This window comes from Chlorocebus sabaeus, chromosome 16 (assembly GCF_047675955.1).
Source record: "Chlorocebus sabaeus isolate Y175 chromosome 16, mChlSab1.0.hap1, whole genome shotgun sequence".
Classification (NCBI taxonomy): Eukaryota; Metazoa; Chordata; class Mammalia; order Primates; family Cercopithecidae; genus Chlorocebus; species Chlorocebus sabaeus.
Window position 1 is genome coordinate 60,447,181 of NC_132919.1, and position 22,269 is coordinate 60,469,449.

At 43.1% G+C, this 22,269-nt stretch overlaps 1 protein-coding gene across 1 annotated transcript; it reads left to right on the forward strand.

The window, feature by feature from the left end:
- Positions 1 to 1,780: 1,780 nt before the first annotated feature.
- Positions 1,781 to 20,302, forward strand: APOH (apolipoprotein H). The gene is made up of 8 exons (XM_037993064.2): positions 1,781 to 1,991; positions 2,997 to 3,173; positions 5,068 to 5,164; positions 7,400 to 7,476; positions 10,262 to 10,450; positions 14,418 to 14,597; positions 17,348 to 17,545; positions 20,147 to 20,302. The coding sequence occupies exons 1-8, from the start codon at positions 1,847 to 1,849 to the stop codon at positions 20,200 to 20,202; spliced, it is 1,119 nt and encodes a 372-aa protein (XP_037848992.1). The 5' UTR covers positions 1,781 to 1,846; the 3' UTR covers positions 20,203 to 20,302.
- The last annotated feature ends 1,967 nt before the right edge of the window (positions 20,303 to 22,269 follow it).

Genomic DNA, 22,269 nt, shown 5'->3' on the forward strand with positions numbered 1-22,269 from the left:
AAAAGGAGGGAAGGAAGGAGAAAGGAGGGAGGGAAGGAAAGAGAAGAGGGAGGGAGGCAAGTAGGAGGAAAGGAGTGCATTGTTTTCCAATTGAAGCATAATTAAGTAAACGCACAGATCTTAAATATTTGGCTTGATGGCTTTTGAAAATTGCATGTAGCCAAGTAACAACCACCTAAAATAGAATATAAACTATTTCGACACCCCCACCCCAAGTTTCCTAATACAAGGGAGCCCATCCACCAGGAAACATCATTAAAAACCCTTCTTGCCCTCTCTCAGTATCGAGCACTCAGTTTGTAGCTGTTGCCGAAAACATTCTCTTCTCAATTTTAACCTTTTCTCAAATTTTCTTTAACTGATGCCCAACCTGTTTGGTTTCTCTCTCCTTTTCCCCATCTATTTCAGATCTTACTACACAGAATGACTTGGCTCCTCCTGACTTCATTAGTTTTCTTTCTTCTTCACTAATCAAGGAGATTCTCCACAATAAAATAGAACCTGGGAGTTTTCCAGAGAACAAGAATCTCCTTCCCCTTAGAAGGACAAATAGGGAAGGACCTCTGTTATTTCACATTAGTGGCAACACACTCTTCTTATCATGGAACATAATGTTCATTAGGAGTGTAATTTAAGAATCATCTGCCTGACAGATGGAGATTTCTCAAGCTGATGTGTCTCAGGGAACTTTAGACCTATGGATATAAACCAAGATCACCCAAATGACAGCAAGCAGAGGTTATTTATTCAGAGCTTGCTACAGCAAGGGAGGCAGTCATTAACAGTTGTGTTTGGCAGAGACTCAAAGTCAGGCAGAGGAGTGGGAAAGCTTTATAACAGAAAAAAGGAAAGGCTTCGGGTGTGCTCCCGTATGGGGAGGATGGAGGGAAACTAACTAGAAGTGGAATGTCCATGTCATTGGTTAGAGAAATATGTTTGGATTTCTCTGGTTGGCCTTACGTTGGGCCAACTGGTATAGAGGTTGTGGGTTTGACTTTCTAGACTCGTTGCTACAGATGTGTGGGTCAGAGATCTATTTTCACATATGGCCTGACTATTGTCCATTTATATATCCATTTTTTTTTAGAGCAAACGATGTAGAAGAGAACTAGGGAATCAGAGACAATCCCCTTCCCAAACCCTCTCAAGCAACAACATCAGCATTGGCCCATTCTCTTATCCTACTCGTTTTTTTTCTTCTTTGAGTCCCAAGTTGTTAATTTCATATCAACGTTCTAATTCCTGAAACAGATCTAGAAACCTGTCTAGACAGATCCAAGACATATTAAGAATGGATGAGCAGGACTTTGTGTTGATTTGACATGAGAGAAGATAGAGAATTCAAGGATAGCTCTAAGGTCCTAACTGGAGCTACAGGAGCTTGTGAGAGAGGATGTTGAACTCAGTTTTTAGGGAATGAAAGTTGTAAGTGCCTCCTGAAGACGTTCTTTGTAATTATACATCTGAAAACTGGAACAACATTTTAGAGAGGTGGAGACAGAGAACGGAGAGTAGGTGTTTGTCCAAAGTTTATATGCCAAGGCTGTGAGTGAAACAGGAGCTTTGATCTTTTGGTGTTCCAACTACAACATACACAAAACAAAAGATGGACAATGAGAAGACCAGGCAACCCAGGAAACACCAAGTTTCTGTCAAAAGCAATAATGAACTGTTTTGTGCCATTAACAAAAACGTTATGAAGACAGAAACCATCTCCCAAAGATTTCATAACAGAGCCACGCAAGTAGAGAGTAAATGATTAAAGAATGTGGGTCTCAGAGTTCCATTCAAATCATGCTACTTTATCTTCTGTTTACAGAGAGAGAAGTACACCAGAAAATGGTTAATGTTTAAGCGCTTTCATATTTGGCTCTGTCTTTTTAGCAGAGGAAAACCACTTCGGTGGTACCAGTGTGAATCATCCACCATGATTTCTCCAGTGCTCATCTTGTTCTCGAGTTTTCTCTGCCATGTTGCTATTGCAGGACGGAGTAAGTACTTTTTGCTTTTGAAAAAATAATTAATATATCCAACCCCCTAGTATATGTCAGGGATCAATAATGATAACTAGGCCGGGCGTGGTTGCTCATGCCTGTAATCTCAGCACTTTGGGAGGCCAAGGCGGGTGGATCACCTGAGGTCAGGATGAGCCCGGCCATGGTGAAACCCCGTCTCTACTAAAAACACAAAAATTAGCCGGGCATCATGGCGGGCGCCTGTAGTACCAGCTACTCGGGAGTCTGAGGCGAGAGAACCGCTTGAACCCGGGAGGCGGAGGTTGCAGTGAGCCGAGGTCCCGCCATTGCACTCCAGCCTGGGCAACAAGAGTGAAACTCAGTCTAAAATAATAATAATAACAATAACTAAATTCTTTTTTTTTTTTTTTTTTTTTTGAGACGGAGTCTCGCTCTGTCACGCAGGCTGGAGCGCAGTGGCGCGATCTCGGCTCACTGCAAGCTCCGCCTCCCGGGTTCCCGCCATTCTCCTGCCTCAGCCTCCCGAGTAGCTGGGACTACAGGCGCCCGCCATGATGCCCGGCTAATTTTTGTATTTTTAGTAGAGACGGGGTTTCACCGTGTTAGCCAGGATGGTCTCGATCTCTTGACCTCGTCATCCACCCGCCTCGGCCTCCCAAAGTGCTGGGATTACAGGCGTGAGCAACCGCGCCCGGCTGATAACTAAATTCTCTTTAGAGTGGGTGCTGGAGAGGCTGGATTGATACGGATTCTTTAATATTGCTATGTGTAAAGCTCCTCTGTAAGATATGTAGCCAACTTAAGCCTCAGCATACTGACTTGTAAAATGGGGATAATTATAATACCTCCTTCAAATGGTTGTTGAGGGGATTAGATGAGAGAGTGTATATGAGGTATTTGGCGTGGAACTCGGTGTACTTATAATTGGTAACAGTGCACACATTTTTCATTTGTGGGCTTAGCTGAACTTTAAAATGCAAATAGAGATTTGTTAACCATCTGCTTTGTGTCCTCTTTCAGCCTGTCCCAAGCCAGATGATTTACCCTTTTCCATAGTGGTCCCATTAAAAACATTCTATGAGCCAGGAGAGGAGATTACGTATTCCTGCAAGCCGGGCTATGTGTCCCGGGGAGGGATGAGACGGTTTATCTGCCCTCTCTCAGGAATGTGGCCCATCAACACTCTGAAATGTACACGTAAGTCAGCCCCTTCTCTCACATTCTCTCCCCTCATTTGGATTCTGGGTATTTTGGGGGAATAGGCTACCTCATCATGCTCAGAGTGCAGAGGGCCAGTAGACGTTGCAGAAAGGCAGGTTGGAGAGAAATGAGAGGGTCTTGGGGAATTTCTCTGTGCAAAGAGAGTAAGGGTAATAGGTACTATTGATAGAAGAGGAGAAGATCATTGCCTGGAACTAGGGGAGGTTTAAAAATGAGATCTGGTGTGACGAAAGGAGAAACACTACAGAAGTTAAAAGAATGGTGGAGAGGCTTTGAAACGTCAACTGATGCCAAAGAGACATTTGGAAAAACAAAATTTGGGGAATCCTCATATCTTTGGACTTCACCTGAAAATGAAAGCAGACTTAATAGTTACTGAAATGAATACAAATTTCATCTACATTATGTATATATCATATTGTAATAAAATACAAGAAAGTATGTTAAATTAAATCAATAATATAATGTAAAACACATAAATCTCATTATGGCTTTATTGTAAATGGTTGCTTTTATTTATTTCTCAGAACATGGTTCTATGATATCATGCTAGCATTATTCTTTACAGTCAAGTATCATGCAATCAACCAGATTGAATTTATGGTAAATTGAATTATATGTAGAAGTTAAGCAGTAAAAATAGATGTATGGACCTATCTGGGCTCTGGTGATTTTGGTTATACAAACAGGACCTTTGTCAAAGTTATGCATGTTCATGCAAGTTGATTTTACTATGCTATTTGTTTAAAGAGTCTAAACATAATTTTTAATAAAAAGCCACTTTAACATCATTAGGATAAATTTTTCTTTAAGTCAGGGCCAGGTGCGGTGGCTCATGCCTGTAATCCCAGCACTTTGGGAGGCCAAGGTGGTGGAGCACCTGAGGTCAGGAGTTCAAGACCAGCCTGGCCAACATAGTGAAACCTCGTCTCTACTAAAAATACAAAAATTAGCTGGACATGGTGGCACATGCCTGTAGTCCCAGCTACTCATGAGGCTGAAGCAGAAGAATCACTTGAACCTGGGAGGCAGAGGTTGTAGTGGGCCAAGACTGTACCACTACACTCCAGCCTGGGCAACAGAGTGAGACTCTGTTAAAAAAGAAAAAAAAAAAAATCAGCTATAACTCTGGAACACTTACAATTTCATTTTTAAAAAATTTTCCATGCGTATATTTTTGCATTTTTGCAGAGAGTAATACAATTTTGTATTTTTCTATTTTCATCAGCATATCATAAAAATTATATCTCCACAAATTTCACAATTCATATTTTATTGGCTACATAATAGTTCAACTGTTGATTTGCCGTGCTTAATTAAAACAGTCCCCTGATAGTGAACCCTTAGACTGTCCAATTTTTCTTTTTTGGAGACGGAGTCTCACTGTGTTGCCCAGTGGAGTGGTGCCATCTTGGCTCACTACAACCTCTGCCTCCTGGGTTCAAGTTATTCTGCCTCAGCCTCCAGAGTAGCTGGGACTACAGGTGCCCACTATCACGCCTGGCTAATTTTTGTAGTTTTAGTAGAGATGGAGTTTCACCATGTTGGCCAGGCTGGTCTCAAATTCCTGACCTCAAGTGATCCACCCTCCTCCGCCTCCCAAAGTGCTGGGATTACAGGTGTGAGCCACTGCTCCCTGCCCATCCAAATTTCGTTATTAGGAGAAACAGTGTAATGAACACTTTGGTACGTAAATCACTTGTCTTATATTGAATTGCTTTCTTAGAATAGTTACCAGCAAAGTTATTGAACCGAAGGATGAAAATGAATTTATATGATTTATTTAATGAAAAATTTTATAAATAGAAATTTACCTGTTTTTTTTTAAAACCCAAACAAAAGTAACATTTTTTAAATCTTTATATCACAGCCAGAGTATGTCCTTTTGCTGGAATCTTAGAAAATGGAGCAGTACGCTATACAACTTTTGAATATCCCAACACCATCAATTTTTCTTGTAATACTGGGTAAGAATTTTCATGGAACTAAGCAGTTAACAGACTGAGCGCATTTTTATATCCTTAAGCTAAACATCAGGACTGGTCCATATTTTGTTTTCAGCCTTTAGGTTGGACTTGCCACATGCAAATCAATTTTAGTCCTGCTTTTAATATCAGTAGCGTTGAGGGTGGGGTAAGGATTAGAGAACATAACGACTAATGAAATACGTAGTCACCACTGTATCTGATTCTTCTGCTCCTGATTAATTACCTATCAGAGGAGGTACATTAAAATAATTGAACCTGGATGATAATTCCATATGATCTCTGGGCCAAATCTTGGATAGGGTTAAAGTACTTTAGGAATAAGACATGGGCTTTAGTTATGAGGCTAATTTGATTGACCAACCTGACAGTCTATAGAAGAGAATTCTATGGAGAAGGTTGGGAGTGTGACGATGGAGAATGCAATGCAGTACCACATCCCCAGGAAGCAATCACTTATGGTGGTTTTGCCACATTGGGGGCTTTGCCACATTGCCCAGACTCAAACTCTTGGGCTCAAGTGATCCATCCATCTCTGCCTCCCAAAATGCTGGGATTACAGACTCATCTGGGAGCAAAAGGAGGCAATCAGGTATGGTGGACACAGACTCGTAGGGAGCAAAGGCACCCCTGTGACATTATTGAGAGCACATTGGCTATCCATTAGGGTAAGTTTCTACTGGGATTGGAGGTTAAGGAATACTATGTATGAGAGAGAAATACACACCTTTCATCTGAAACACCGGTTTACCAATGGGTCTGGTAACAAATGATTTTAAAAACTGGCTTCAAAGACAGAATGTTACATTTTCCCTTCCTTCCTTCCTTCCTTCCTTCCTTCCTTCCTTCCTTCCTTCCTTCCTTCCTTCCTTCCTTCCTTCCTTCCTCCCTCCCTCCCTCCCTCCCTCCCTCCCTCCCTTCCTCCCTTCCTTCTTTCCTTCCTTCTTTTTGCTCTGTCGCCCAGGCTGGAATGTAGTGGCTCGATCTTGGCTCACTGCAACCTCTGCCTGCTGGGTTCAATCAATTCTCCTGCCTCAGCCTCCCCAGTAGCTGGGATTATAGGCATCCACCACCACACCCAGCTAATTTTTGTATTTTTAGTAGAGACGGGGTTTCACCATCTTTGCCAGGCTGGTCTAGAACTCCTGACCTTGTGATCCACTCACCTCACACTCCCAAAGTGCTGGGATTACAAGTGTGAGCCACCACGGCATCCTGCCTCTTTTTCCCTTCCCTCCTTTCTTCCTTCCCTCCTTCCCTCCTTCCTTCCTTCCTTTCTTCCTTCCTTCCACCTTTCTTTCCTTACTTTCTTTCCCTTTCTTCCTTCCTCCCTCCCTCCCTCCCTTCTTTCCTTCCTTCCTTCCACCTTTCTTACTTTCTTTCCCTTTCTTTTCTTTTCTTTTCTTTTCTTTTCTTTTCTTTCTTTCTCTCTCTCTCTCTCTCTCTCTCTCTCTCTCTCTCTCTCTCTCTCTCTCTCTCTTTCTTTCCTTCCTTCCTTTTTCCTTCCTTCCTTTTTTTTCAGGATCTTGCTCTGTTGCTCAGGCTAGATAGAGTGCAGTTGCATAACCATGGCTCACTGCAGCCTCGACCTCCTGGGTTGAATCCTTTTGAATCCTTCCTTCTACCTCTACCTCTCGAGTAGCTGGGACTATAGGCACATACCACCATGACCTGGTGACTTTTGTAGAAACTGGGGCATTGCCACATTGCCCAGACTCAAACTCTTGGGCTCAAGTGATCCGCCCATCTTGGCCTCCCAAAGTGCTGGGATTACAGGCATGAGCCAAAGTACCCAGTTAGGATGTTATATTTTCATTGCAAATAGACTGCATTGTTTTTATTCACTGGTGTCAGTAGACTGTAAGAAAATGAACAGTGAAGATTACTCAGTTTGGTTCACTTTTGTCATCCTGAAAAAGAGATAGTTCTTTGCTTTATATAAGAAGCAGTAATCTTGGCCAGCTCTCTAAAGATGAGGGATTTAGGGATTTGGCTTCTCCACTCATCAGCTGTGGAACCCTGCAGTGATTCACCTGCATCATTGGTTGGGAGACTCCATGAGCGATAGATGAGTGCTAAGATCGTCAGGAAGAGAGCATTATACAATGGAAAAGAAGTCAATAGCATTAATATGAAGCAATGCTCAATGGAGAAGATATTTGAGATGTCAGTGATGGATTATTTTACTCCTTGATAGATTAAATTTTCCTTTTGCAGGTTTTATCTGAATGGCGCTAATTCTGCCAAGTGCACAGAGGAAGGACAATGGAGCCCAGGGGTTCCTGTCTGTGCTCGTAAGTCTATGGGGAGGGTGATCAGCTGGTTTGCCCAGAACCGTCCTGGTTTTAGCACTGAAAGTCTCACATCTGCAACCTCTTCAGTCGCAGCTCAATGAGATGAATGGTCACCCTTGTGGGGGATATTTGTCCTGGTATCTTGCTCTAGAAGATGAGACAACCACTTTGGAATGACAGAAGGGAAGCATTTTACGCACAAACACATTCTGTATTCTTCACCTGGTGGTCATTACTCTATCCAAGCCAGTTTTTGCTGGGTGTGTCGACTCCAGTGCTCTCATAGTGCTTTGAAAGAGGCTTGGATATGTGTGGCATTGGTCTATCAGGGACTGTCACCACTTAACTAGGGGAACTTCTGCAAACAGTGAGATCAAACAAACATCTTCCTCCCACTCTGGAACTTCATTCATTTATTCACTTATTCAGTAAACATGAATTGAGGATCTACTGTATGCTGGATCCTCTTGTTAGCACTGAGGCTGCAAGGACAAAGGAGACAGCTCTGCCTTCAGAGAGTAAGCCTAGCGACAGGCGAGACGCAGAGGAAAGTCACCCTCACAGTAAGCTAAGAGCCCATCAAAGGGGCTTGCATTCTAGGAGCTGACTGGCATTCTTCTAAAAAGTACTGGTGTTTTTTCAGAGGACCCTCAGCCAAGCTGTCAGAGTCATCTCTGGGCTTTGCTTATGTAGGGAAGGACATTCTTATGTTCCCCAACTTGTGATTTATACATCTTTGACCAGGAGACCCAGGCATTACAATACTAGTTATAGTTCTTCAACATGTCAGTATGTCTGTCCTTAGCAAAAGCAAGTGGAGGCTGGGTGCAGTGGCTCACGCCTGTAATCCCAGCACTTTGGGAGTTCGAGGAGGGTGGATCACCTGAGGTCAGGAGTTCAAGACCAGCCTGACCAACATGGAGATACTCTGTCTCTACTAAAAAATATAAAATTAACTGGGCGTGGTGGCACATGCCTGTAATCCCGGCCAGTTGGGAGGCTGAGGCAAGAGAATCACTTGAACCCAGAAGGCAGAGGTTGTGGTGGTGAACCGAGATCGGGCCATTGTACTCCAGCCTGGGCAACAAGAGTGAAACTCCTCATCCTCCTCAAAAAAAAAAAAAAAAAAAAAAGCAAGTGGAAAGTAAAGCAATTTCAAATAAATAATTGTTTACGAAAACCTGAACAAACAAAAACAAAAGTTTTTAAAGGATACATTAAGTAAAAATTTTCACTCAGCAGTAGGAATCACCATGGTTCCTATAGTTTTATTTTAAACCAGATTTATACTGATTATGTAAATTTGTTTCTTTATTTAGAGACAGGGTCTTGCTCAGTTGCCCAGGCTGGAGTGCAGTGGTGTGATCACAGCTCACTGTAACTTCGAACTCCTGGGGCCAAGTGATCCTTTCAGTCTCCTGAGCAGCTGAGATTATAGATGAGCACCACCAGATCTGGCTAATTTAAAAAAATTTTTGTAGAGACAGGGTCTTGCTCTGTTGTTGCCCAGACTGGTCTTGAACTCTAGGTTTCAAGCAACCTTCCTGCCTCAGCCTCTCAGAGCTCTGGGATGACAGGCGTGAGCCACGGTGCCTAGCCATAAACTCACTTTCCAAAAGGGCTATAGAGAGAAAGACTACTTTAGCTTTAATCTAATTTAAATGAGTATTTCTCATACTTGAATGTACATATGAATCTTCTGGGCATCTTGTTAAAATATAGATTCTGATTCAGGCACCTGTGGTGGGATCTGAGCTTCTGTATTTCCAACAAGCTATTTTCCCAGGATATGCCTGTGCTGCTAGCTCCTGGACCACACTTTGAGCAGCAGGGATCCAGAGAATTCAAAGTAAATCATATTTTGGTCAACACCATCTTCTTTCATGCTAGTATAACTTGCTGAAGCTCTATAGTACTCAGGTCAGGGTGACAAGCCACTACTATCTCTCTGGGTTCCTGAAGCTACTTGGGTAAGCTCCATCCATACCAAGAGTCCAAAAGCAGGGAGGTATTCAAGAGAAACAGACTGAACTGGTAATGGAACTCATTCCCAAACAACTATGTACAAAGTTGCTGTCATCAGCCATTATTTTAGGATGGTCCTCAGCACTGAGGGACAAATTCTGCCTTCTAGAAGCATCTTCCAAGGTAGTATTTGAATAAAAGATTTTATAAAACCTAACCATTGCGTTGTTGCAAATGACAAATTATTGGTGGCAAGACTTAAATTTCCTTCATTTTTTGATGTTTTGACTGGTTTGGACATCTGATTTGAGGGTCATATTTTCTTTTCTTTTTTCTTTATTTTTCTTTCTTTCTTTTTTTTTTTTTTTCTGAGACAGAGTCTCTCTCTGTTTCCCAGGCTGGAGTGCAGTGGTGCGATTTTGGCTCACTGCAACCTCCGTCTCCCAGGTTCAAGTGATTCTCCTGCCTCAGCCTCTGGAGTAGCTGGGACCACAGGCACACACCTCCATGCCTGGCTCATTTTTGTATTTCTGGTAGAGGCAGGGTTTCACCATGTTGGCCAGGTTGGTCTGAAATTCCTGACCTCAAGTGATCTGCCCGCCTCAGCCTCCCAAAGTGTTGGGATTAAAGGCGTGAGCCACCGTGCCCGGCAGGTCATGTTTTCCTATTACGCATCCACAATTGACTATTTTTACCCTGGTAATTTGATCAGTTTGCATTTTCTCAAGTTTATCCTTAGAGTTTTTTTTTTCTTTATGGAAAGAGTATATTTAAAAGCCTTAACTATTTTCATAGAAATGATAGTTCTTTCTTTTCCTAGCCATCACCTGCCCTCCACCATCCGTACCTATGTTTGCAACACTTCGTGTTTATAAGCCATCAGCTGGAAACAATTCGTTCTATCAGGACACAGCAGTTTTTGAATGTTTGCCACAACATGCGATGTTTGGAAATGATACAATTACCTGCACAACCCATGGAAATTGGACTAAATTACCAGAATGCAGGGGTAAGTGCAATAAGACAAAATATGTATGGTAGGGCAAGATCCCATTTGTGAAAGGTATTGAAAATTCTGACTATCATGGAATGTTTCCAATGAACTCATTCAACTGCTGTTTATTGAGCATCTACCATATGCCAGGCAGTATGCTGGGTGCTGGGGATTCCAGGTGAATGAGACCTGGCTTCTGACCCAAGGGAATTACAAATAATGCAATGAACTGTCTGGAGCTGCCTGGGACAGCTTCCCATAGGTGGTGACCTTTGAAATGGGCCTTGGAGGAGGAGTAGAGAATGAGGAGAAGGCATACCTCACATGGGGGAGGCACGAAAGCAGGATGTCTCCGTGGACAGCTGAACATTTCAGCGAGTCTGGTAAAGTTCTTTTCTGGGTGAAGTCCGTGGGTTAAATTGGAGAGTCCTAAGAGATGAAGGTAATGCCTGGGTTGCAGTCTGATTGTTATACATTTTAAAAATCTCTACCCAAGTTTAAGAATCACAGAAATATTTGATTTTTAAGAAATTATGGAAATTCTTTCTCCTTTAACTTGACCTGTCATTACTATCTTTAAGTTTGCCAGTTGCATAACAGATAAATTACAGAGTTTATCATGTGCACAAAGAGTTTTTTTTTGGTTGTTTGTTTTGTTTTGTTTATTTTTGAGATAAAGTCTCACTCTGTTACCCAGGCTGGAGTGTAGTGGGGCGATTTTGGCTCACTGCGACCTCCACCTCCTAGGTTCAAGCGATTCTCATGCCTCAGCCTCCCGAGTAGCTGAGACTACAGGCGCCCACCACCACGCCTGGCTAATTTTTGTATTTTCAGTAGAGATGGAGTTTCACCCTGATCATCAGGCTGGTCTGAAATGCCTGACGTCAAGTGATCCGCCTGTGTCGGCCTCTCAAAGTGCTGGGATTATGGGTGTGAACCCCTGCTCCCGGCCAAGAGTTATTCTCATGACTATTAAGTTATCCAGTGGTAGATATTACAGATATCCAGTGAATGAGTCCAAACATAAGTGATTTTCAGCATGGAGAAGCTACCAACAACAGTAGTAACTTGCACCCTTCTGGACACTCAACTATGGGCCAGGCACTGGTCTCCTGCTACATATGTGTCATCTGACTTTATTTTCCCAAATCCTAAAAAGTAGGTTCCTTTTTTTTTTTTTTTTTTCAGTATTTCACCTAGACGTATCAACTGTTAATATGTTGTGACATTTTTCTCTCTGTTTCTCCATAGAAAGATCCTTTTTATTTCTTGCATCATCTGAAAATAAGTTGTATATATTATGGCACTTGCCCATAAAGACTTCAGCATGAATATACTAAGAACAAGGACATTTTATATCATCACTTAATATGTTTTGGATTATTAACAATAATAATCCAAACAATTCTGTTAACATAAACAATTAACAACAATATCATGCAACATTTATCTCAGATGCAAATTTTCCCAGTTGACCCAGAAGTATCTCTTATACATGAATTTTGTTTTATGCAGGATCTAATCAAGAATCACATCTTTAGTTGTCATGTCTCTCTAGTCTCCTATAATAATAATTATTATTATTTTGAAATGCTGTCTTGCTCTGTCACCCAGGCTGGAGTGCAGTGGTGTGATTTCGGCTCACTGCAACCTCTACTTTCCAGGTTCAAGCAATTCTCCTGCCTCAGCCTCCCACGTAGCTGGGATTATAGGTGCCTGCCATCACGCCTGGCTAATTTTTTTATTTTTAGTAGAGGTGGGTTTCACCATGTTGGCCAGGCTGGTCTCAAAATCCTGAACTAAAATCCACCTGCTTTGGACTCACAAACTGCTGGGATTACAGGTGGGAGCCTAGTCTTCTGTAATTAAGAATAAGCCCTTGTGTCTTTTGTTGTCTTTCATTGACATTTTTGAAGAGTACAGGCTAGTTGTCTTTTAGAATGTTCTGTAATGTGAACTTGATTGGTTATTACCTCATGATTAGATTCATGTTAAATATTATTGTTAAGAATACATTCTGGCCAGGCGCAGTGGCTCAAGCCTGTAATCCCAGCACTTTGGGAGGCCGAGACGGGCGGATCACGAGGTCAGGAGATCGAGACCATCCTGGCTAACACGGTGAAACCCCGTCCCTACTAAAAAATACAAAAACCTAGCCGGGCGAGGTGGCGGGTGCCCGTAGCCCCAGCTACTTGGGAGGCTGAGGCAGGAGAGTGGCGTAAACCCGGGAGGCGGAGCTTGTAGTGAGCCGAGATCTGGCCACTGCACTCCAGCCTGGGCGATAGAGCGAGACTCCGTCTCAAAAAAAAAAAAAAAAAAGAATACATTCTGCACTTTGGGAGGCCGAGGCAGGTCAGGTGGATCACGGGGTCAGGAGTTCGAGACCAGCCTGGCCAATATGGTGAAACCCTCCCTGTCTGTACTAAAAATACAAAAATTAGCCGGGCGTGGTGGCGGGTGCCTGTAATCCCAGCTGCTCAAGAGGTTGAGGCAGGGGAATCACTGGAACCCAGGAGGCGGAGGTTGCAGTGAGCTGAGATTGTGCCACTGCACTCCAGCCTGGGTGACAGAGTGAGACTCCATCTCAAAAAAAAAAAAAAAAAAAAAAAAGGAATACATTCTGTCGCATCAGGACATCAGGAGGCACATAGTGTCAGCTGTTCCACCATTGGCCATGCTTAGCTTGATCCTTAGGTGAGGTGTCCTAGATCATCTTTTGGTAAAGGCACTGCTTTTTCTTTGGAATTAGTAAGCAACCTGTGGGTGATGCTTTGAAACCATGCAAATATCCACTGTCGGGCAGTCATCGTAGAATCCAACGGTGATCCTTGAATCTGTCAATTATGACATTGGTGGCTGAAAATGGTGACTTTCTAATTCTATCTTTCCTTCTACATTTATTCACCGGCTTCCCTCTATAGAGAAGAGCTTTCCCTCCATCCACCATTTTTTAGTATTATTATAGACACATGGATTCTTTTTTTTTTTTTTTTTTTTTTTTTTGAGTGGAGTCTCACTCTGTTGCCCAGGCTGGAGTGTAATGGTGCAATCTCAGCTCACTGCAACCTTCACCCCCAGGGTTCGAGGGATTCTCCTGCCTCAGCCTCCTGAGTAGCTGGGATTACAGGCGCATGCCACCACACCTGGCTAATTTTTGTTAGTAGAGATGGAGTTTTGTCATGTTGGCCAGGCTGGTCTCTAACTCCTGACCTCAAGTGATGCATCCACCTCAGCCTCCCAAAGTGCTGGGATTACGAAAGTGAGCCACTGTGCCTGGCCACATGAATTCTTTTTTATTTAATGTGTGGCAGAACCAAAATTGAGTCAAGCAGTCTGACTCTGGAGTTTGTACGCTTAATTACCTCCTTAAACTACCTCTGAGAATATTGTGCTCCTGGCTCCAGCCTTGCTTTTCTCGCACTGCAGCTCATAAGGATGTGGGTTTGGGCCTCTACTGTTGAGGATCTTCAGGAGGCCAGGAAGCAGCACCATTGTTCTCTGACATATTTCATGATGGCTTCTTGCATACTCTGAATTGAATAACAATAAGATTTACTATTTTAAAGCCAAATAATGGTGTACTAAGTGTGTATCGGGAGAGGGTTCAGTCTTTACATTTTAATTTTATGGTTTGTTAGAAATAGACTTTGCTTTTCTTCTTTCAAACCCACTATCTTAGACTGTGTAAAGATGAAGTTTGCAATAAATAATACCTTATGATTATATGTGAAAACCCAGAGAACTTAGTGAAGTCTCATTAATTTACTTTCAAAGTGTGGTTGTTTCTTTTTTAATATCCAGGGTACCATGAATATAAGAGGAGTGGGGACAGAATTAAGCACAAGGTAACTATAAGTTGCTTCCAGTTGCAGGAACACCCAGTGATTTAGTGGTGTGACAGAGATAAGAATGTGACTATTTCATGACTATTGGATAGCACTACTATTTATTACTAATATGTCTTATTGAATAAATGTTTTAGAAGTAAAATGCCCATTCCCATTAAGACCAGACAATGGATTTGTGAACTATCCTGCAAAACCAGTACTTTATTACAAGGATAAAGCCACATTTGGCTGCCATGATGGATATTCCCTGGATGGCCCAGAAGAAGTAGAATGTACCAAACTGGGAAACTGGTCTGCCATGCCAAGTTGTAAAGGTATGGAAATATAGGCGAGGTCCTATAAGATCTCTGAATTGATACAGTGGGTCACCTTTACTTGCTATTTTCTTGTTCCAATACTTTTCCACTTGTTGCTCAGACTTGCTAGGAAACTGCTGGCAGGTGACTTCAGGACTCACATGTGCATGGGAAGCCTCATGCTTAGGAAGCATGCTTGACCTTAAACAGGATGAAATAAACAGATCCTTTGTAAGCATTGGTGATGTGGTGGGAGATTGTGTGGGCTTTCTTTTTTTTTTTTTTTTTTTTTTTTGAGACAGAGTCTCACTCTGTCACCCAGCCTGGAGTGCAGTGGCGCAATCTCGGCTCACTGCAAGCTCCGCCTCCCGGGTTTACGCCATTCTCCTGCCTCAGCCTCCCGAGTAGCTGGGGCTACAGGCACCCGCCACTTCGCCCGGCTAGTTTTTCGTATTTTTTAGTAGAGAAGGGGTTTCACCGTGTTAGCCAGGATGATTTCGATCTCCTGACCTCGTGATCCGCCCGTCTCGGCCTCCCAAAGTGCTGGGATTACAGGCTTGAGCCACCGCGCCCGGCCACTGTGGGCTTTCTTTATTTGCTTTTAAGTCTTTGCCTCTGAGCACCTTTTATTTATTTATTTATTTTTTTGAGATGGAGTCTTGTTCTGTCACCCAGGCTGGAATGCATTGGCACGATCTCGGCTCACTGCAACCTCTGCCTCCCAGGTTCAAGCGATTCTCCTACCTCAGCCTCCCGAGTAGCTGGGATTACAGGTGCCCACCACCACGCCTGGCTAATTTTTGTGTTTTTAATAGAGACTGGGCTTTGCCATGTTGGCCAGGCTGATTTTGAACTCCTGACCTCAGGTGATCCACCTGCCTCAGCTTCTATAGAGAAGAGCTTTTTTAGTATTATTGTGGACACATGGATTCTTTTTTTTTTTTTTTTTTTTGAGATGGAGTCTCACTCTGTTGCCTAGCTGGAGTGTAATGATAGAATCTCAGTTCACTGCAGCCTTCACCTCCCAGGTTCGAGTGATTAGAGATGTGAGCCACCACGCCCACCTCTTTTTGTGCTCTGCCTAGCCAAGGCTCTTCTCATTGCAAAAACCAGCCACACATTCGAGTTCAAGGAAATTGGGGATATTATAAGGAGGCAACAGGCAAGTTGATCACGTGGGTATTGAAGATGAGGAAATGAAGTACAACTGACACTCTTGAAGATTGGAACTGAAAGGCAGGAACTCTTCCTACTTTTTCCATATCTCAGTGGCCTCTCCCATCTCTGTCTCTCTGCTTATTCATCTTGAACATGGCTTGATATATACCAGACCCTCTCAATTAAAGGATTCATCACCAACTGGCATCTTTTCCTGGAGACACTGGTTCCTTTTGAGTTAGGTGTCTACCCTTGATCCCATTAGTGCCATGCTTAAGCAAAGAACAATAGCCTGGCATTAGAACTCTGCTCAGGTCGCTATGGGCTGGACAGTTTAAGCAGAAAGAGGAACTCTGGGGCAGCAGGCAAGATGACAAATAACTAGCATCTTAGGTTATAGTTCCCGAGAAGCAGAGCCTGAGACGGATTTGAGTACGGTTGATCTAGTGAGTGTCTCAGGAGAAGAAAGAGTGAGGCAGATTTGAGAGGGTAAGGCACCGGTTCTCAAACTTCGCTGTGGATCAGCAACACCTGGAAGGCTTGTTTTAACACAGGATTTTTGAGCTCCACTCTCAGAGTTTCTGATTTGGTAGATCTGGGAGGGGGCCTGAATATTTGCATTTATGCCAAGTTCCCTGGTGATGCTAATGCTGCCAAGCCAGGAAGAATTGTGGTCTCTGCTAAAATGAGGTTCAGTTTGATCCCACTGAGCTCTGGAGTGTGAATTCCACCCTTGAGTTAATCCCACTGAAACCCAAGGGGACCTGTTTTTTTTGAGACGGGGTCTCACTCTGTCGCCAGGCTGGAGTGCTGTGGCCGGATCTCTGCTTACTGCAAGCTCCGCCCCCTGGGTTCACACCATTCTCCTGCCTCAGTCTGCCGAGTAGCTGGGACTACAGGCGACCGCCACCACGCCTGGCTAATTTTCTGTATTTTTAGTAGAGATGAGGTTTCACCATGTTAGCCAGGATGGTCTTGATCTGCTGACCTTGTGATCCGCCTGCCTCGGCCTCCCAAAGTGCTGGGATTACAGGCGAGAGCCACCGCGCCCGGCCAAGGGACCTGTTTTTTATATTTCCTCATCAGTCATTGGCTTTGAGCTGCTCCCTTCCCTGACCCTGAGGGTGGCGATGGGGGTGGTTTGCACAACTTCCAGGGAGAGGTGGCTTCCCTATGGCTGAAGGCAATTTTTCAGAGTATTTATGAGCTGTTATCAGCCAACAATTGCAGTGGCTGGTGGATAGATGCACCTGCTTAATGAATGCAATCTGAGAAGGCAGTGTAGGCTTCCATGAAATGTCAATATCTGTTAGAAGTTTTTTTTTTTTTTTTTTTCCCACTGAAATGAAGGCTCTGATGCTTCTGTTCTGACCTTCTGTGGCTACTGTAGGGGAAGAGAAGGCCATCCTGGAAGCTGTGAGTGGTGGTTCTATTGATAGAGAACTACAATTAGCAATCATATTACCATTACTTACTATGTACATTCTTGGATTTTTCTTGCCTTGACCAATTTGTGTAGGTGTACTCATCTACTGTTTCAAATGCTAAACTCTCTTTCAGAAAGATTTCCTGAACTCTTAAGTCCTGATTACAAGTATTCTCTCTTTCAGCATCTTGTAAAGTACCTGTGAAAAAGGCCACTGTGGTGTACCAAGGAGAGAGAGTAAAGATTCAGGAAAAATTTAAGAATGGAATGCTGCATGGTGATAAAGTTTCTTTCTTCTGCAAAAATAAGGAAAAGAAGTGTAGCTATACAGAGGATGCTCAGTGTATAGATGGCACTCTTGAAATCCCCAAATGCTTCAAGGGTAAGTCTGCATTGGAACGTTTAGCTAGGACTCCCACTTGCCCCTCATCATAATCAGAGCCTTGTTATATAATGATTGTCAAAAACCAGATGAGGCCAGGCATGGTGGTTCACGCCTGTAATCCCAGCACTTTGGGAGGCTGAGCGGGGTGGATCACCTGAGGTCAGGAGTTTGAGAGCAGCCTGGCCAAAATGGTGAAACCCCGTCTCTACATAAAATACAAAAATTAGTTGGTGTGGTGCCGGGCACCAGTAATCCCAGCTACTCAGGGGACTGAGACAGGAGAAACGCTTGCACCTGAGAGGCAGAGGTTGCAGTGAGCCAAGATCGCATCATTGCACTCCAGCCTGGGCAATACAGTGAAACTCTGTCTCAAAATAAAAACACAAACAAACAAACAAAAAACAGATGAATTTGACCACTGGATTTTTAAAAAGAGGGGTGAGAGGGAGAAACAATGATATGAAGCAGTGAGCTCCAGATGGTGTCCCCACTTGAATTTTCCTTTCCAATTCTTTTTTTTTTTTTTTTTGAGATGGAGTCTCACTCTATCGCCCAGGCTGGAGTGCAGTGGCGCGATCTCTGCTCACTGCAAGCTCCGCCTCCTGGGTTCACGCTATTCTCCTGCCTCAGCCTCCCGAGTAGCTGGGACTACAGGCACCTGCCAGCATGCCCGGCTAATTTTTTTGTATTTTTAGTAGAGACGGGGTTTCCCCCTGTTAGCCAGGATGGTCTCCATCTCCTGACCTCGTGATTCGCCTGCCTCGGCCTCCCAAAGTGCTGGGATTGCAAGCATGAGCAACCGCGCCTGGCCTTTTAAAAATTATTATTATTATTATTGAGACAGGGTCTCACCATCACCCAGGCTGAAGTGCAGTGGTGTGATCACATCTCATTGCAGCCTTGACTTTCTGGGCTCAAGTGATCCTTTCACCTCAGCCTTCTGAGTAGCTGGGTTACATGCACATACCACCGTGTCCGGCTATTTTTTTATATTTTTATTAGAGAAGAGATTACGCCATGTTGCCAAGGCTGGTTTTGAACCCTTGAACTCAAGCAATCCACCTGTCTCAGGCTCCCAAAGTGCTGGAATTACAGGCGTGAGCTACGTGCCCAGCCTCTTTTCCAATTCTTTTCTGTAAAACTCAGGGTTGTGGTTTTATTCAATGAATGCTAAGGTGAATTACACCATCTTGTGTAATTCCAAGTTGAGCTTGAATAGTAACGAACCAAATATTGAATAATAAAAATATCTACCTCGTCTTGGTCCCACATTATAAAGAATTCACCCCAAGTTACAAAACAACTCATGGCAGTGATAATTGGTCTAAAGATCTAATATTTCCCCCTTTCTCCAGCAATTCCTAGAGTTTGAAAAGTATCCATTAGAGCAAAATGTCCATTAGAGCAAAATATTTTAAGGAAGATGATACCAGGTTTGTGGGAGATAAAGAAGTGTGTAATGGCCAGCATTTAGAGCTGCTAACCTTTTAAGGTTTCAGATTTAGGGTTTAAATGTCTCTGATGCCAGGAAGTAAGAACCAGCCAGAGGCTGAAGCTGTTGTTGGCTCTAGGTTTAGAAATCTTTCAAAAACATTGACAATCTTGTTTTAGCAACTGGGAGAGGACAGTAGGGAGCAGACAAAGCTAAGAAGAGAGGAGTCTGAGAAGTGTTCAGCTAGTGGGAGAGAAGGGAATGATAACTGATTAAAAATACTCACCTCATGGGGTTGGTTTGATTATTAGAAATATGCATGACATGGAGGAACATAATTTTAATTACAAATAGTTAGAAATGCACTGAATAAATTACTGTTGTTCACAAGACAGCAGAGCCCCGGTGAGATGTTAAATACAAAACATGGCAAAATACAATAAGCTTAAATAAAAATCAGTAGAAAAAATACGAGAAAAGAATAATTGAAAAAGTCTTAGCTTTACTGATATATTTCTTCAGGGTCTTCTCCCTTATGGTCTTTAGACAGATGCAGTACTGTAAAGGGCTGATACAGTTTTTTTCCCCTTGAATCTTGACTGTTATAGAAAAGTCTTCACTGTATATAGAACCTTTAATTTTATCTCTTGAAAATGAGGGTCTTGGCCGGGTGTGGTGGCTCACACCTGTAATCCCAGCACTTCGGGAGGCTGAGGCGGGCAGATCACTTGAGGTCAGGAGGCCAGCCTGGCCAACATGGTGAAACCCGGTCTCTACTAAAAATACAAAGATTAGCCAGGCGTGGTGGCATGTGCCTGTAGTCCCAGCTACTCAGGAGGTTGAGACAGGAGAATCGCTTGAACCTGGGAGGCAGAGGTTGCAGTGAGCTGAGATTGTGCCATTGCACTCCAGCCTGGGCAACAGGGCGAGACTCTATCTTAAAAAAAAAAAAAAAAAGAAAGAAAAGAAAAAGAAAAAGAAAATGAGGGTCTTATCATTTCCCTAATGTTTTCTCCCATCACTTAAACTTCACGCTAAATGATTTCATTCACGTAATCACATATATTCTATATACTTGTAAAATGTATTTGGTTTGGCTTAGCTATTTACCACATTCAGGAAATGATTGTTTCTCTTAGAATGTTTATCTTTTTCTCCCCCAACAGAACACAGTTCTCTGGCTTTTTGGAAAACTGATGCGTCCGATGTAAAGCCATGCTAAAGTGGTTTTCAGATTCCACATAAAATGTCACACTTGTATCTTGTTCATCCAAGGAACCTAATGGAAATTTAAAAATAAAGCTACTGAATTTATTGCCTCAGCCATTGCAGTGTTACTCTTCACGGTAGCGTACTGTTAGTTATGTCATCTGGTTAAGAAATGCAAATATTTGGAACATCATCATTTTATGGCTGTGAAATTGACAGTATAAACGATTGTCTAGGTATCCCACTTTTCCTGTGTGTAGTCCTGTTCTCGGCTGGGTGCGGTGGCTCACGCCTGTAATCCCAGCACTTTGGGAGGCGGAGGTGGGCGGATCACCTGAGGTCAGGAGTCCGAGACCAGCCTGGGCAACATGATGAAACCCCGTCTCTACTGAAAATACAAAAATTAGCTGGGCATGGTAATGTGGGCCTGTAATCCCAGCTACTCAGGAGACTGAGGCAGGAGAATTGCTTGAACCTGGGAGGTGGAGGTTGCAGTGAGCCGAGATTGTGCCACCACATTCCAGCCTGGGCAATAGAGTGAGACTCCATCTCAATAAATACATAAATAAACAAGTAAATAAATCCTACTGTCAAGCACTTTCATGTAAAACACCTGCAATACAATATTTTTCATAGAATGGGCCACAGACCCCCTACCCCATTACTATGACCTATCTGCTTATTCCAAAGAACAAGTGTTGTGCCCCAGAATTGTTAAGAATGACCCAGAATTCTGCATTTATGACAAAGTTTCCAGATAGTTCTTGTGCATCTTCAAGTTTGAGAAGCATTGCCATACAGAAGTAAGCATGGACTTCCAGGTCAATAGGACTGAATTTGCATCCTTGATGCTGGGTTTACATAGTGCCAAAAAATTTTTCTGTATCCAGTACAATTCCATGGCCCATCATTGACGTTGCTCCTTTGCATATATTCAACTCCCTTGCCCTTCTCTCCTTCGGTAGTGTTTGCTGGCCAAACTCACCGCTGGCGCTGTCGGCCTTCCTTATGCCTGCACCTGAGGAGCTGAATGTGGCTAGAAAAAAAAGAGAAACTCACAACCATGCCAATAGGTCCCATTTTAAATTCATAAACAAACTTTACATGGGCCTCCAGCTCTGCCCAACAATCCTATTATTATTTCTCTAATTTGTTCACTCCCTTACTCTCTAAAGTGGCTATTTCTCTTCTCAACCTTCCTCAAGCTACCTTCCTTCTCCTCATCCTTAGCTGATAACTTAGCTCCTTATTTCACTGAGAAAATAGAAAAGATCTTTTTTTTTTTTAATCTTTCCACTCCCAAATCCATCATTCTACCAGTATCGACAACCACGGAATCTGCCTTCTGTCAGGTTACAATGGATGAACATCTAAGGACAAACCCTCTCTTTATGTGCTAGGACCCATTTTCTCTCTCCTGCTTAAGGATTTTACTCCTGAAATTAATGCTCATCCATGTTTATTTTTTCCTTTCTATTGGAACACTTCAATCAGCATACAGATATATGGTAATGTCACCCATTAAAAAAAGAAGCCCTGTTACTTCACATCTTTTTTCCAGCTACAGCTCTAACTCTTTAGTCCCTGTTTTTACAAAAGTCCTGGAGTTATTTCCCTTTGCCATCTGCACTATGTGCTACCCATCACTTCACAATCTGTGTTCTCCATGGGATTTCCCACCCATGCCTCTTTCTCAGAACGTAACCCAATTCCATGTGATGTGGACTGAATCTTTTCTCCAAGATGCTTCTCTGCTCCTCCTCCTTTTACAGAAACCAGAGTGGCTCCCCTTCCTTCTATGCTTTCATTGAAAAGCTCCAAATTCCCTTTACTTAACCTTAAAAAACAATTCTACGGCCGGGCGCGTTGGCTCACACCTGTAATCCCAGCACTTTAGGAGGCCAAGGCAGGTACAAAAAAATTAGCTGGGCGTGGTGGCAGGCACCTGCAGCCCCAGCTACTTGGGTGGCTGAGGCAGGAGAATTGCTTGAACCTGGGAGGTGGAGGTTGCAGTGAGTCAAAATGGCGCCATTGCACTCTAGCCTGGGCGACAAGAGCGAAACTCTGTCTCAAACAAACA